This window comes from Emydura macquarii, unplaced genomic scaffold (assembly GCF_026122565.2).
Source record: "Emydura macquarii macquarii isolate MOO-44397 ecotype Brisbane River unplaced genomic scaffold, CSIRO-AGI_Emac_v2 contig_1451, whole genome shotgun sequence".
Lineage (NCBI taxonomy): Eukaryota > Metazoa > Chordata > Testudines > Chelidae > Emydura > Emydura macquarii.
In genome coordinates, this window is record NW_027131588.1 from 19814900 (window position 1) to 19830401 (window position 15502).

A 15502-nucleotide genomic window follows, 5' to 3' on the forward strand; every position below is an offset into this window, starting at 1 on the left:
ATTAAATTGAAGGGGGAAATGCTTCTCCACAGTCTTGAAGACCTTAACAAATGTAACTTCTTTGCTTGCTTGCTTTTTAAAATAGCTGTTTACTTAGGAAGAATGTGCTAACTACTTATGCTAAACAATGTGTTGTACCTTGCATTTAGCTGTGACGCTTGGATCATCTTTCCCAGACCTGAAGAAGAGTTCTGTGTGGCTTGAAAGCTTGTCTCTTTTATCAACAGAAGTTGGTCTGGTAAAAAAAAATTCCTCACCCACCTTGTGTCTCTCATATCTAGGGACCAGCATGGCTACAACTACACTGCAGAGAAATAAATTTAGGCTTGTTCTACACTGCAGAATTAGGCCAACATAAGGCAGCTTATGTCGACCTAACTACATCAGTGACTACACTACAGCCTTGCTCCTGTCGATGTAAGTGCCTTACTACACCAACATCATAACTCCACCTTCATGAGAGGCGTAGGGCTTATGTCTGAGCAGTTAGAGCAATGCAGTGTCTGTATAGACACTGTTCCTTACATCAGCTGTTGGCTTCCCTTGGAGCCATGAAATTGACAAGAAAAGCCAGCTGCTGGCTCCCCAGCCAGGCTGCCATCTGGGCTCCTCCATCCCTGCTCCATGCTGGCAGCTGACTGGACTCTGGGTATGGGTCTCTCCTGGCTGGGAGTGGGAAGGCGAGAAGCCTGGGGGGGCGTGGGGGTGCAGCAGGGCTCTCGGTGGGGAGCTGGCTCTCAGCCCTGGCTCTCAGCTCCCCCACTGCCCCTCTTCAGTCAGTAGAAGCACTCCTCCTGAGGATGTGCACGACTGACAGAAGGAGGATAGTGTGGACATCAGTAACTATACTGAGGTGACTGTAAGTCAGCCTAACATAGATTGACTTAAGGTTATAATGTAGGCAAGCCTTTAGATGTTTTGATTACTATTTATTCAATACCCAGCACTTTCGTCTGCAAATAAGCTAATGCATCTGACACTTTTCTGAACGTGAATAGGAATAATTGGCTCACTTAGACCTGTTAATATGAAGAAGCGCTTTGAAGTCAGTGGAGCTATGACAGTTTGCATGAGCTAAAGCTCTGCTCTGGTATTGTCTTTTGGGTTAGGAAAATGTGCCTGAGTTGCATCAGAAGATTCATCATCTAACTTTGTGGATTATAAGGCCAGGAGGAACTATTATGAACATCTTGGAAGTACCTGGCTTAGTAGAAAAACTTGATGTTTGTATCATTGCATAATGTTTCTCTAAACCAAAAGGGGCTGAGTTCATTTTCGTCCCAGTTAATATTGTATGTCTAATGCATGTTTGATGAGGATTTGTAAAACTGCTTATATTTCCTAAATAAGCAGTTATTTAAAAAAACAGATTGCTGATGACATTCTGTTCCCAGCCCTCTCCCAAAGCAAAACAAAATAAAAAAATCCAGGAGCTGACCGAAAAAACCTCACAGCACACCAGCAGCTGATCAGAAAACTGCACACACCTATTCAATACCAAGCATCAGTGGTCAGATGGTCTGCTGGCATGTGTTGACATAGCTCTGTCAAAGTCAGTACTTTTTAGATGACTAGCCTACTTTTCACACATGCATTCGCTGATGTCCATGGAGTTGTGTTGTTTTATGTCCAGCTGAGGATCTGGCCCAAAGTGCAATCTGTGCTCTTATTCATTGGTCACGTTGGCTGTCAGTCAAGCCCTTCTGCATTCTTGCTGGTTAACTCTGTTTTTCTCAGATGCCTGCTTGGGGAAGAGGCAGAAGCAAACAGTTGTTAGGGAACTGTATGTGAATGTGACTTGTTTTTGCTACAAGGAGAACTATGTGTAGCCAAAACAATGCAAATAATTTTCGAACTACTGGGCAGAACAGCTGGCTGTTCTATCAGTTGTGAAAAGGAGGAAAGTTTGTTTCACTGCAGAATTATGAACTAAAACTCCTATGGAAAATGAGTTGCCTGATACACACCATCTGCATGTTTGTTTACTCTTTTTAAAGAGGAGACTTTAAAGAAAGGCATAAACACTGTATTTTTGAGCATGTGTTTTCCTAGATGCCTGCAAAAGAATTAAGCTGAAACAGCTGCACAATCCACATGAACTTCCTGGGCCAGTCTCCAAACAGTTAAACTTTAATGCTAGTGAGGAGGTCATGTGTGACTTCATTGTATTGTGGGCATTGGAAGCAGGTCTGTTGTAGGGAAGTTGTTGTGGGGAACCAGGAAGAGCAGGGGGAAGTAGTTAAATGTCTTTCAAGTTTTGATTCTTGCCCCTGAGGAATCTGTATTAAATCGTTGTGGGGACATATCAAGCAGAACCAGTGCATGGTATTTATATTTCTCTCGAAAGCTGCAATACATACAAGAAGCTCCCAGTGAGAGGAATGTTTGCTGAACAGATGGGATAGCTTTCTGTCCCATGCATGGAACAGTTAGGGGCTGAGCATTTTCTAACAGAGGTAACTGGGATTTAATGTATTTTTTTTTTGTTTATTCTGATCTCATTGAAAGGCAGATTGGCCAGATCCCATTGAAGACCAGGCCAGTTTATATCAGATGAATATCTGGGCCTCTGTGGGTATAAATCCAGTTTGCGTAAATATTATGTGTGTAGGTTTTTTAAACATTTCTTTTTAATATTTTAAAACCTTCTGTCCTTGATAAACTACTTAAGAAGAGTACTACAACAGACAGCCAAATCAGAAAGGATCTGATTTTCATGTACACTAAATTCCCTTCAAACTGCTGTAGTGGTGCAAAGGGGCCTTAAAGTGGGCATATATTTACGCTCACTTTCAGGTCTCTTTACATTGCCACAGCAATGTGAAGAGGTCTTGGGGTAATTTAAGAATCAGATCCATAATATTTGATTACTGCTCGTACTTTAGACTACAATCAGCTCTAATATCAGTGTAATATTGGGACGCACTGACTGTTGGGAGACTAATCCCACCCTTTTAGTTGATGCTCTTGATATTCTAATACTATGATTCTGTAGGGAGAGGATTTGTACTTGCTCTAGTACATGCCTTTCTAGAAATGGAATTTTCTGACATTTTAAATGTTTACTCCTATTTACGATTAGTGAGTTGTTTTGTTATTGGTAGCAAAAGGAGAGACATAAGGAGGATGATTATATACCGCTGGTGGTTATGTTAAGCAGCTGAGACTGTTTTAGTTCCTAAAAACTACTTTGAACATAAAATCTTCTTGGTAAAGAATGAGAAGTGTTAGGTCATAGTGGAGATGTTACTTTGTTCCTTTCTTTGGAGTGTGACAAGTCTGAGTGTTTGGTATTTTTTAATGGCTTCTTGGCAGCTACCTACAGAGTTATTGGAAGACTCTCTCCATTCATACACTCATTGATACCATATTAGTGAGCCACACAGCAAACTGGAGTAGCAAACCAGTGCCACTGTGCTGCTCATACAAGACTGATCTATTTCAAAGCACAGCTTTGCAGGGATTTCATATGTAGGCCTTCAAAGCATATTAAACCATTTAGAGCAAAGTAGCACAGCGAATCACCTACCAAGAAAGGGAGATTTTCCCTGGGAGAGCCTGTAATTGAAGCTAATTGACAAGGTAAATCATTGTTTGACATGAGTTTCTATTGAGCTGCAGGACATGCAGAACAAGCTTCATAATCAGTCTTGAGATCTGTTATTAGCAGTTTGAAAGCACTGTGGCCTTTTGAGCTGTCAATCATTTATCGCAAGCAGTGACTTGTCATGTAATAAAGCTGCCTAGCAGCCTTCATCCACAAGGAATATTTTTTCCACAATGGATCCTCTCTTGCACGCATTGTTTCAACTTCTTTCAAGCAACGAAAGAAAGAAATTCTCTTAGCACCACAAAATGTTTGGAGGCTTCTGGGTATCTGTCCCCAGTATAACGTTAACTTTCCTTAAATCTTAAACTCGTTAGTTGCCTTTTTAAATAAGTGATTGTATGTGCAGGGTGGGATTTTTCAACAGCCAGTGTGTTGACTTAACTCTGCTCCAATCAAGGCCAGCCCTGACTTCAAGGGACAAGAGTTAAGTGCTCAGCATTGGCCTTGGAAAATTCCACTCACAATACCTAGTAGAATGCGGTGCCAGTACCTGCTTACAGCCCTTGGGGGCTGTGGCAGTACAAATCAATTAAGGATGGATAAGGCTGTTTATGGTCAGACTGTTTACAGCTGTGTTTTGTTTGGGAAATGATGATGATCTTCATTAAAAAGTGTTTAAAAAAAAAAAAAAAAAGACTGAAACTGAAGGCATGATGACATCACATCTACAAATGTTAGGCACCTGGGAGCAATCTTGCCCCTATTGAATTTGATGGAGTTTGGCCATTGACTGCAATAGCCACCCTTTATTTCTAATCACTACTCTCCTTGCTGGAGTGGGCTTTGCTGGCAGGTGCTGCCTTATCTTGGCTTTAGATAAAGCTGCTGTTACAATATGTATATTTCTTTAAGAAAAGAGAAAAAGGTGTAATTCCCACCCCAACCACCACATAAAACTTATAAAAACCTCAGGCCCATCTTCCCCTAACGTGCTCTGAATTCTGTGCTCTCTCTCTTCTGGATGCAACATTCCTGGGGGAAGGACTCCCTGCAAAATCAAATGAGACTATAAATCAAAGGCATCTGCCTTAATGCATATATTAAACTGATCATAGTCAGGCAAATGACAGGTGGTGGTTACTGTTACTGCTTGGCTCAGTAATGCACACATAGCTAAACTGTGCTTAAGCACCCTCTGGCTTTTGTCTCTCCATCCTCCTCTTGCCCACTTTGTGTGTTGTCTTTTAGACTCTAAGCTGTTTAGGGTTGGGAGTGGGAGTATGTGTAGGATTTAGCACAGTGGAGCCCTGATCTGTTTGGTCTGTAGGGTGCTAGCACAACAGAAGTGGGATAACTATTATAGACTGTTTTAGGGCTCCTGCCCAGTTGTTATGGCCCATTGTGGAAACATTTTAAATCTGTATTTAATCAGTGATCTGGTTCCTGTTGGTGCCAGGCACTGAATTTAAGGCTGCAGCTATTTATCATGTTGTTTTAATTTTTTATTGGATTCTAGGGCATCAGAATATTCAGATAAGAATCTGAATACGCTGGAACAGAAAGGACAGAAGAGGCTGTAAAAATTCACCAGGAGACAGAAATGGTTAGCTCAAACTCAGCTGGTGGCTTAGGGAGAATTGAACTCCTGGTGCTGGGGCCCACAGACCAGCACAAGTTCCCTGCTTGCCTGATCCCTCTCATTAATTTTGCAAGCATCACTGGGTTAAATTCTGTGGCCTGTGATACACAGGCGGTCACATTAGATTGTCATTATGGTCTCTCTCGGCCATAAACTCTATGAATTGATTAAATAAACTCTATTACACACCCATCTAGCTTATACCATATATCAGATTTTCTTTTTTATCCCATAAACATCGGAGTTGGCTGGCACAGGGGCTTTCATGTCTATGTGACAGATCTGAATCCTCACGCTAGGTCATCTTGATCTAGTGCTAACGAATAGGGGTCCACATAAACCACCATCACAGTTGGCCTGAATTGGCTATTAGCAGCATTGTCAACATAGAGATCTAGGAACTGATTAAATAAAACTCATTACACATCTGGAGATCAAGGATTGTAAAAGATGTTATGTATGTTGGGGCTTCGTATTTTCAAAGCTGCTTAAGTGATTTGGACATCCATTAATTTTTAATGAAAACTGAGCCTTAAAATGTCCCCTCAATCACTGGTATTATTAAATTGGCCTCTTTCATATGAATGCTAAATTTAGGTGTTGAATAAGTCCAAACACCACTTTTACCCCCACTCCTACTAGTAGAGTCCAAACACCACTTTTACCCCCACTTTTACCCCCACTCCTACTAGTAGAGAATTGTTCTAAGAAAAACTGAGAAGAATATTGGATCAAATAGTCAGCTGCTTTGAGATGATGTTTTAGTGTATGAAACACCTGACTTGAACTGCATTTTTACCTTTGGCAAGCTGCCGAGCAAAAAACAAGATCTCTTTTCCTTTTCTATTCCCACTTCATTTCTAAAGTGCTGTGCCGGAAGTTGCTATGGAATATAGGTCACTGTATGGTAGTTGCTGGCATAGTCGTGGTTTGCAGTAGTATTCATTCTTTGTATTTGACTGCAGGATGCAGATGTTTTCTGTCAGTGCTGGCCACATTCCAGGGTTATAAATATTGCCTGTAATAAAGAATAGATGGGGAAGCAGGGCTGTGTTTTATTGGTGGTAGTTAAGGTTATGATTTTTGGCATGGAAATGTTTAGTAAATTTCATGGCAAAGATACAGGGAGAAGAAGATAAGTCATGGAAAGTTCACCAAATGTAGTTTGCATTACATCAACATAAGAGTATAGTGGGAGTGCTGAAGGATGGGGCCTGGGACAGGGGTTTTGGAAAGCAAGCCCACCCTGAACTCATTCTAGAGCAATGGCTCCTGATTGGACTCCCTGCTCTAAGATTATAGCACTGCTCAAATTTGGCTCGTCCACCTCTCTGTCTCCATCAGCGGAGGGGTGGACAGGTCAAATCTGAGTGGTGTTGTGACCTAGTGCTCGGGCTCGCAATGCCACTCGTTATGGGGGCCTAATCAAATGTATTTTTACAAGATGTTTCCACTGTTTCAAATTATTTAAATTCACAATTGCTGTGGCCACCGTGAGCTCTGTGACAGAATCAGAGCCCTTGTGATTGTGTGTAGTTTGACATGGCTTTTGAAGGGGTTTGTGTGTGTGGAAGGCATTGTAAGTGTATTAGGTGTAGAGCAATCGTTTGTAGTTTTGCTCTTTGACCTTTGTATTGTTCAACATGAAAGCTGAGATTTTTAGATATGCCTAGGGGAGTCAGATGTTCAGTATGAAGAGAGAGGAGTCTGCTGGCAGTGTGTTTTCTGTGGGAGCCTTGGGGCTCTGGAACTTGCTTTCCATACCTACTCTGAAATAGCTCAAATTTGGTAACCTTAAAAGGCATGCTGCGGAAGATTGATAGAGCTTTTGGAGAGGGCTGAGGATCTGCTTCCCACAATAACAAAGGAATAGAAAGGGGCATTTTTGTATTGCAGGTGTTGTGTCAGTGCTGCTGGGGTTATGTTGCAATGTTAATTGTGCTTTCAGGCTTCTAGACCCTTTCAATTAAATTAAATTAAAATAAATTCCCAGTAACTGCACTGAGAATTGGGTGTTCAGTTCGACGTTTTGAAAATCTCAGTTTGAGATGATTACTAAAAATGTCACTCACAAAGTGTATGTTTAAGTGATTCTGCTGTAACAGAGCTGGAAGAAAGAGAATACAGATGGAACTGGTAAAAATACTCTTGAGGAGCACCACTGCCCCTTCTTTCTTGAAGTGCAATGGGTAGTGTAACATGGGAATAAAGCTGCCACTGTCATCCCTTCTTCTGACGTGCTGCAGAATACAGGTAGAGATTTGTGTAGCGGGGAACTCCAGCTGAGCAAAGTTTTTTGGATCACACTTTATATTAAGGATCCATTTATAAGGAGTAAATGAATGATCAATAGACATTTTAATAAATAACTGGTCTATTGTTATAGAGTCCAACAGATCAGTTAGTGGTTTATAACTAGGTGTGATAGCCTGCTCTAACACCTTCTGCCACAGTGCTTACGGCCATCTCTAACACACACTGCTCATAGAATCAGAGAAAAGTAGAGATGGAAGGGACCTCAAGGTGATCTAGTCCATCTCACCTCATGTCTGTAACAGGCTTTAACATCTGCTGATCATTTGTTAACCCTTTCTAAATGGAGTCGTAATATCGGTTTTTGTGCCGAAGTTTTGTATGTTTGTTAACTAGGAGTTGTGGGAGGCATGGGTCAAAGAGGCTTTGGGGAGGAAATGAAGGAGAGTCTGAGCACTGATGCATTGGTGTTTGAAAGACATCTCCCCAGTGCAGGTGCACAGTGCAGGACAGGGAATTGTATGGTTGTGTTGAGAACACAGTCAGGTGTCAGAGCACAGACTTTGGGCATAGGTTATAGCAGTGTGGGCAACTGCATGGCCCCCAAGTTCCCATTTGTTCTCCTTCCTCCCAATGATCTCCCATATTGCACACCCTGACCCCGTTTCTCCCAGCCTCCTTCTACAGATCTGTTGTCCCCACCCTGCAGTTACCCTGCATCCCCTCGCCCATACTCTTGCCTTTACAGCTCATCTTGCCTGCCTCTGTATGCCCCCTGCCCAGTAATTCACCTCTGCTTCTCCGCTCAGGTAAGCCCTCAGACAGCCTCACGCTTGGAGTGAGTCTCCGGAGGGGTGGCCAGCTGGCCTGCCACTCATCCTCAGGAGGTCACTGTGGTCCCCACTCCAAGGAGAGGAAATCTTTGTGGGAAGGACCACAGCCCTCTCCCCACCAGCTGGGTTTGGGGCCCGGCAGGTATGTCGAGCTGGCTGAGCCCCGGCCCCTAACGAGCAGGGTTCCCTGGTGCTGAGGATTCCATGCCCTCAATGGGCTCGGATTGTCCATCATTGTCCATCCATAGAACCCGCCAGCCCGATGCCAGACCAGAGCCCAAGGTTTCGACGGGGGAGAAGGTCAGGGAGGAGATTTTGGTTCCTGGCCTTGGGACAGAGACGGACAATGAATCCACAAAGAGTGAAGCTTGGGGGCCAGGTACCTGCCAGCCCCCCACAGGCCAGTGGGAGGGCAGGGCGAGAAATGGCTACCAGGCCCTCCCCCAGGAGACATCAAAGGTCAGTTCTCCTAATGTTGTTAGGGTGACTCCTGGGAGAGTGAAAGGACCTGTGGAGCTGTGGGTATTGGGGAGGGGGTGAGAGCTCTGGGGTGGGAGGCATGGCTGTATGGTGGTGCAGTGCTTTGGGTGTAGCTTCTAGGGAGGAGGGGGTGAAGTTTGAGGGGGCCGAGGGTGATGGAGCTGTGCCATGGTGGGAAGAGGGCTGGATCTTTGTAGGGGACATATGACATGGGAGGGAGGTATTTCTGCAGGGGTCCATGCACATGGGGAGCTTGGGAGCGTGATGTGGAGCTGTGCAGATGTCAGGGAGCAGCGGGGGTGCCAGCTGTTGTGCAAACGATGGTGGGAATGCACGGGAGGGCTGGGTCTCTGGAGAGGGCGTGTGGCATTGAAGCCAGGTGTTGGGGAGCAGTGGGAAGAATCCCGCTTGTGAGGGAGGGGAGCTGGAGGGGTCAGAGCAGGTGGAAGGGGTCTTGGGAGGTAGGGTTGCTGCAGGGAATCAGAGCTGCGGCTGGTGTGGGGAGCTCGAGTTGGGAGTCTCTCTGAGCTGTGTGTATGGGTCAGAGCCCAGGGTGAAGTGGAGCTGTGTGGGGGCTGGAAACGGGAGCGATGAGAGGAGTGAGCTGTGGGGAAGATGAGAGCTGGTTTGAGGTGGAGGAAATCAGATGTCTGGGGGATCGTGGGGTAAGCAAGGGGGCCGTGGAGGGCTCATGCGTGAGAATTGCAGGCCTTATCAGGGGCAGGCAGGGAAAGGAGGACTTTGGGGAGGGTGTGGGTGGGGGAAGTGAGCTCTGTATCCAGCACCTACCATCCAATGTCCCCAGCTTTGCCACCAGGCCACCTGCAGCAGACCCGATGGCTGGGCAGACTCTTTGTGCAGACCCTTGGCCTCATGCGTATGGTCTGTCCGTGGATCTGATCACAAGATACAAAGCTCTTTACATGTCACTAAAATCTAGCCCGCCAGTTGTAACAGCTCCTTAACTTATTCTTCTGGGCTGTACATTTCTTAGCTCTCTTTTGGATACTACTGTAAAGCACGAAGGATTCTTTCTCCAAGAATCAGCAGCACAGACAATACTGAAGAGGTTTATTCACGATACCGGGAAGTCTGATAAATCAGCTTCATCTTCATGGTGTTACAGTGATCAATTATATACGCTTTCTTATCGATTACATAGTACGTTTTAAATTCTTTATCTGTTCACTTACAAATACAGACATTGTCCCATCCGGAGAGAACAACAGTGATAGTGGTCGTTACATACATGCAGAGACACTTTAATCACTCTACTTACATCAAGGATGCTAGGGCTACACTCGGGGTGGGAGTAGGGTGGAGGAAAAAAGGGGGGGGGGTCCTTACAGATAGGTGGCAGATGAAACACAAATTCTAAAAGCAAATGTGCTGTTCTCATTGGAATTAGAATCACTAAGAGGACATCTGGCTTCCTGAGCCATCGGATGCTTACACTAGCCATTGTCCTTGATGATCAGGTATGCTCATTAGCCATTTAAATGGGTTTTGACTTACAGCTTGTTAGCTGAAAACAGCCTCAAGCCTTACACTACATTCCAAACCAGTTAGGCATAGAGATACTTGTACTAGGACACAGAATGAATGTACTTTGATTTTGACAGATTTTGTATTTGCTAGTGCCAAAGTTGACTTCAGCTTTGCAAAGTGTTATGGGATACATAGCATGAGTGAACAAAACTGAGCATAATACCATTCAAATACAAAGCTTTGTGCTAACATTTAGATATAGAATATCACGCATAATACGTATTAGTATGATGTGCAATATGCAGAGCCAGTGCTAGGCATAAGCAGAATAAGCAATTGCTCAGGGCCCCAAGCAGTTCAAGGGGGTCCTCCCCTATTCACTTTTTATGATGTGTTGTATGTGCATGTGTGTGTTGGGGGGTGGTATATTCCTGCTGAGGACCCCCAATGGGCTAGCACTACCTCTGGCAATACGTATAAGTGTATGTATTGGCTAACAGGCTGTTTGGCTGCAAGTCTGAGGGGAGACTTCAGAGAGGCAGGGGCAACATAACCAGTGTATCCCCTAAACTTCACAAGGCACTTGGACCCAGTGATGCAGAGCCACAGAGTACCAGGTGCAGGAAATGCCATAGGGTGTAGATGCTCCACATGGTTCCTGCTTCTTGAAGTCTCCAGCCAGTCTTTGTGAGTCGGCTCCCTACTATAATGCAGCTTCCCCCTGCATCCTCAGACCCCATATTTTGATTCTTGTTCCTCTTCCCATTTTTGCCCCCCTCTGCACCTTCTAAAATTCACAAGACCTACTGTAGCCTTTAGTAGTGCAGCAGGAACTATGGACCCTGTATGAACTCGGCCAGTCTGGGTCAGGGAGCAGGAACCAAGGTCTGGTTCATGGGGCAGCCTGGAAAGGATGGGGTAGATAACTTGGGTGAGCCTTTGTAAATTCCAGTCTGCTCGTTATGGGATTGCAGATGAGTTAATCTCAGGTAATGACCCACAATTTAGAAGTAACTCATTTTGGTGACTCTCTTTTTGATATATCGGTTCAAGCACAATATGTCAAGCACCTGCTATGCACAGTTAAATGTGTTTTGAAAAGTCAGCACAAACAACAAAACACTTAATGATTAGTGGGATCACCCCCTTGGGCAATTATTAGATTCACACTATTGGCTTGGTTTTCGAGAGTGCTGAGTCAGTGAGAGAGAGTTGCTGGGTGTTCAGTCAAAACCCTGATTTAGATGCCTAACTATGGGCTTACCAGCCTAAATTTGTGCCCTATATTTTAAAATATTGGCCTGTGGATTTTACTAAACAAATAGGTCCATGCTAAATGGCTCTTTAGTTGAGTAGAGTAGAGTTTGTTGTATCTTGTAATCTTGCCAATTAATCACCTCCATGCCAGTTAGAAAGTAAACCTGTCTTGAAAATGTTAATGATATCTTTATTCTTTTTTCTTCCCTTCACGTTCCTTCTATCATGTAGCAATGCTGGACTGAAAAGCTCACCATTAGACTCCACTGCTGCCATGGGTAGCAATGAGCTTCTTGAGAAAGATGGCACTGAAAACCATAGTAATGATCTTAGCAATGGCACCAACAGCAATTTGGAAGCAGCCAGAAGGTTGGCTAAGCGCCTCTACCAACTGGACAGATTCAAGCGCTCTGATGTGGCAAAGCACTTGGGTAAAAAGTATGTGTTGACCCTGGGCTTTTCATTAACTATCATTCATATTGTTAATTGTGTACAGTAATAAAAGCAGCTTGACGTTTACTTTTTAATAATAAACTTTTTTTTTTTTAGCAATGAGTTCAGCAAACTTGTGGCTGAAGAATACCTGAAGTTTTTTGATTTCACGGGTATGACGCTGGATCACTCCCTCAGGTACGTGCTCATGTCCAAACCTCATGTTCTTTTCATGTTGTCTCAGTAGATACACTACAATTATCCCTAGAGAATCTAAGGTATTGACGTTGGAGTCCAAGATATGGTTAGTTCCCATTCTTTCAGTCTGCAATTCGAGTACCTAAAAACACAAGAACGGCCATACTGGGTCAGACCAATGGTCCATCTAGCCTGGTATACTGTCTTCCAGTAGTGGTGAGTACCAGTGTGTCAGGGGGAGTGTACAGAACAGGGCAGTTGGAGTGATCTACCCATGTCTTCCCCTCCCAGCTTCTGGCAGTCCAAAGTTTAGGGACACCCAGGTCTGGAGCTGCATTCCTGACCATCTTGGCCCACAGCCATAAATTTGCCTAGTTCTTTTTTTAATCCATTTATATTTTTGGCTATCGCAACATCCCGTGGCAATGAGTTCCACAGGTTAATTGTGTGTTGTGTGAAAAAGCATTTCCTCTTGTTTGTGTTAAAGCTGCTGCCTGTTAATTTCATCGGGGGACCCTAGTTTTTGTGTTATGTGAGGGGGTAAATAATATTATGGTAACATTACTAAAGAAACTAGAAATTGGTGACATTCCTTGGAGAGAAGCACGTTATTTGAATTGCTAAAATTCTTGGTGTGACATTCCCCAGGATACAATCTGGACTGCTGAACAGCTGTGTCCTCTCCGTTCTCCAACCTGGGGTGCCTTTTACACTGCTTTGCTGTGAGAGCAACCACTCCTGGTCTGCCCACACCCAGCCTCCAGCATGTAAATCACCCCAGCTACACTGTATGAGCGCTATGGCCAGCCACTCTTGAATTAGACTGCAGAGCAGCACAAGCAAATTCCCAATCCCAGACTTCCCCCCAGAAAGGTGCATCTTGTACTGCCCAGCACCCTCCTGGACAATAGAAGCTCATATAAAGTCAGTCATTTTATTAATAGAAAATGATATGCACAAATCCTGTTATCTCAATTGGAGTTTCCCAAACACTTCAGTCCAAGCACACTGGTTTAGAAAAAATGATAACACAATAAAAGAACATTATTAACTACAGAAAAATAGATTTTAAGTGATTACAAGTGATGAGGCATAAAAGTCAGAATCGGTTACAAGAGAATAAAAGTAAATGTAACTAACACCTAATTTAACAAGTCAGAATGAATTCAAAGCACAGGTCCCTTTCACCGCGTGTTTTAACACTCTTACTGACTGAATTCCTTTCTGTCAGAATCTCTCCCCAGTCCAATGATGCTTCCCTTGTCATTCCAGTATTGTTGATGCTGTGAGTAGAGATGAAGGGGGAGAGAAATTGAGGCATCTGTTCCCCAGTCTTATACCTTTTCCTCTTCTTTGAGACTCATCTCCAGCTGGGGTTCAGAAGACAGAAAGTCTGAGGGGATGGGAACCTCCAGCTGTTTCTTTGCCATGATGTAAATTTCTTGCTCACATTTTTTTTCCTGCCAAAGAACGGCGACTTAATCAGGTGATGGTCCATTTGATTTAGTTGACACCTGGCACAGTTTGCCTTTGTCTCTGAGGAACTGGTTTGTAGCTGCTATTCTAAACTTGGAACATGTCTCAGTAATGTTACACAATAGAATTTTATAACTTTACATACAATGTTGCCACACACATTTTGTCAGGACAATAATGATCTGCAAATTATGAGTTTTCAAATGATATCTCAAAAGGCGTACTTTTGTACATAGTCTTGTAAAAGGGGTGAACATAGAGGTACAGACACTCACACTTGGTAATCTTCTTGCTTCTTCTGGGGATTGAGAGGAACAAATAGTAGACAATGGCCTAGCTGTGGTGCTTTGAAAGTTAATAGGAAAGACATGACTGAGCCAGTGCAGAAGTGCTATGAATCAAAAGAATGAGGGAATTTGACAGCTGAATGACGAAATGCCTCAAGTCTTTTTGGCTAGCCAAGTTTGGAATTCAGGCTCTCCAGTTGCACGGCACACTCTAAAGTGCTAAGCTCTTTTGAAATCTTGCAGGCATCTAACAACATCTAGAACAATGAGAGGTGCTGAGCCCTTTTGAAAATGGGTGCTCAGCACCCTTTTGAAGCTCTGGCGCTACCATTTTAATTTCCTAGTTGTTTAAAAAAAAATCAGAATTGGGTCTCTCCCTTTAATATTTATGTTTCAGTTATTTTTAGGAGTGGAAACATCCACTCTGTGTGGCAAGAATCTGTTAGCAGTGATATACAGTGGTGTACCGTGGGTCTCCGGCCCCTTGGGGCCAAGCCTGCATTTGTGCCCCTCCTCCTCATAGCCACTCCCGCCATCCCCCCACGCAGGGCAGGAGGGGACCTGGTGCCGCCCGGGGGGGCGGTATCTGTACCTGCGGGGGGGAGTGAGGCCTGTGGCGAGGGGGTGCAAATGCAGGCTTGGCTTTGCCCCACTTTACCCTCTGTGTGGTGCCTGCCTCTCCCACTCCAAACTTGCAGCCTGGCACTGGCTCGGATGGGGTGGCCTCACCCCCTGGCCTGGGGGGAGTGGGCTGGCCCATCACGACACGTGGGGGGGAGCAGCTGCCCCTCAGAGCCTCCTGCATGCCCCACCTGTCCCCGCCACCTGCATTTACCCGCCACTCCAGGCCCGACTCCAGCTTGAATGGGGCATCCTCACTCCCCAGCCTGGGGGCAGTTGCGTTCCAAGGGGCAGGTGGGTGTGGGGGGCCAGGGCCCTGGGCACCAGCCTGCAGGAAGGTGCCAGGCCAACCCTTCATGATGTGCCCCTACAATGTTTGGGCCTGTCCCACTGAATCCTGCAATATTCTTCAGATAAAGTGCGGAAGGATATATTCTGTATTAAATAATACTAAATAATAATTTCTCCACAATCTCTATCAGCTGAACTGTGGTCCCGTGGCTTCCCTTTCCTTTTTCCTGTTTGGTAGACGGTAGCTTTGTCGGGTAGAGAACATGTCTTACCTGTTTGCAAAACACTGTTTAAATGAATGGTAGTGATATGAACTGAGGAGAGAATAGAACTCCTAGCATGGCATGTGTAACTGTGAAGTAGGTTGTTCAAAAATATAGACATAAAATTATTAACAGTCCTAGTGTGTGTATGTGCACACACAGATATAAGGTCTTGTAGTGCAGAGATCTGCTAGGCAGCCAGCATCAGCAAGCTTTCTCTCTATATAAAATATGGGATTATTTAACTACAGCACTATGGACTTCCAGCATCATGTAGGGTAAATAAAATAAACATTTACTAATACAATTTTGCCAACCTCAAGGGCTCAAAAAATCATGAGTCAGGCTCCCAAACGTCATGAGAGTTTGAGAAATAGCACATTTGGCGTACATTTTATTTGCCTTCTTGTGCTGAGCCTTCAAGATTTATGTTT

At 44.3% G+C, this 15502-nt stretch overlaps 1 protein-coding gene across 2 annotated transcripts in view; it reads left to right on the forward strand.

The window, feature by feature from the left end:
* LOC137156453 (PH and SEC7 domain-containing protein 3-like) overlaps window positions 1–15502 on the forward strand; it is a 122963-nt gene that overhangs the window by 37276 nt on the left and 70185 nt on the right. For both annotated transcript variants that reach the window (XM_067553295.1, XM_067553296.1), the window contains 2 exons: window positions 11732–11938; window positions 12050–12130. In XM_067553295.1, coding sequence (XP_067409396.1) covers window positions 11732–11938; window positions 12050–12130 — 288 coding nt within the window. The remainder of the gene's footprint in view (window positions 1–11731; window positions 11939–12049; window positions 12131–15502) is intronic.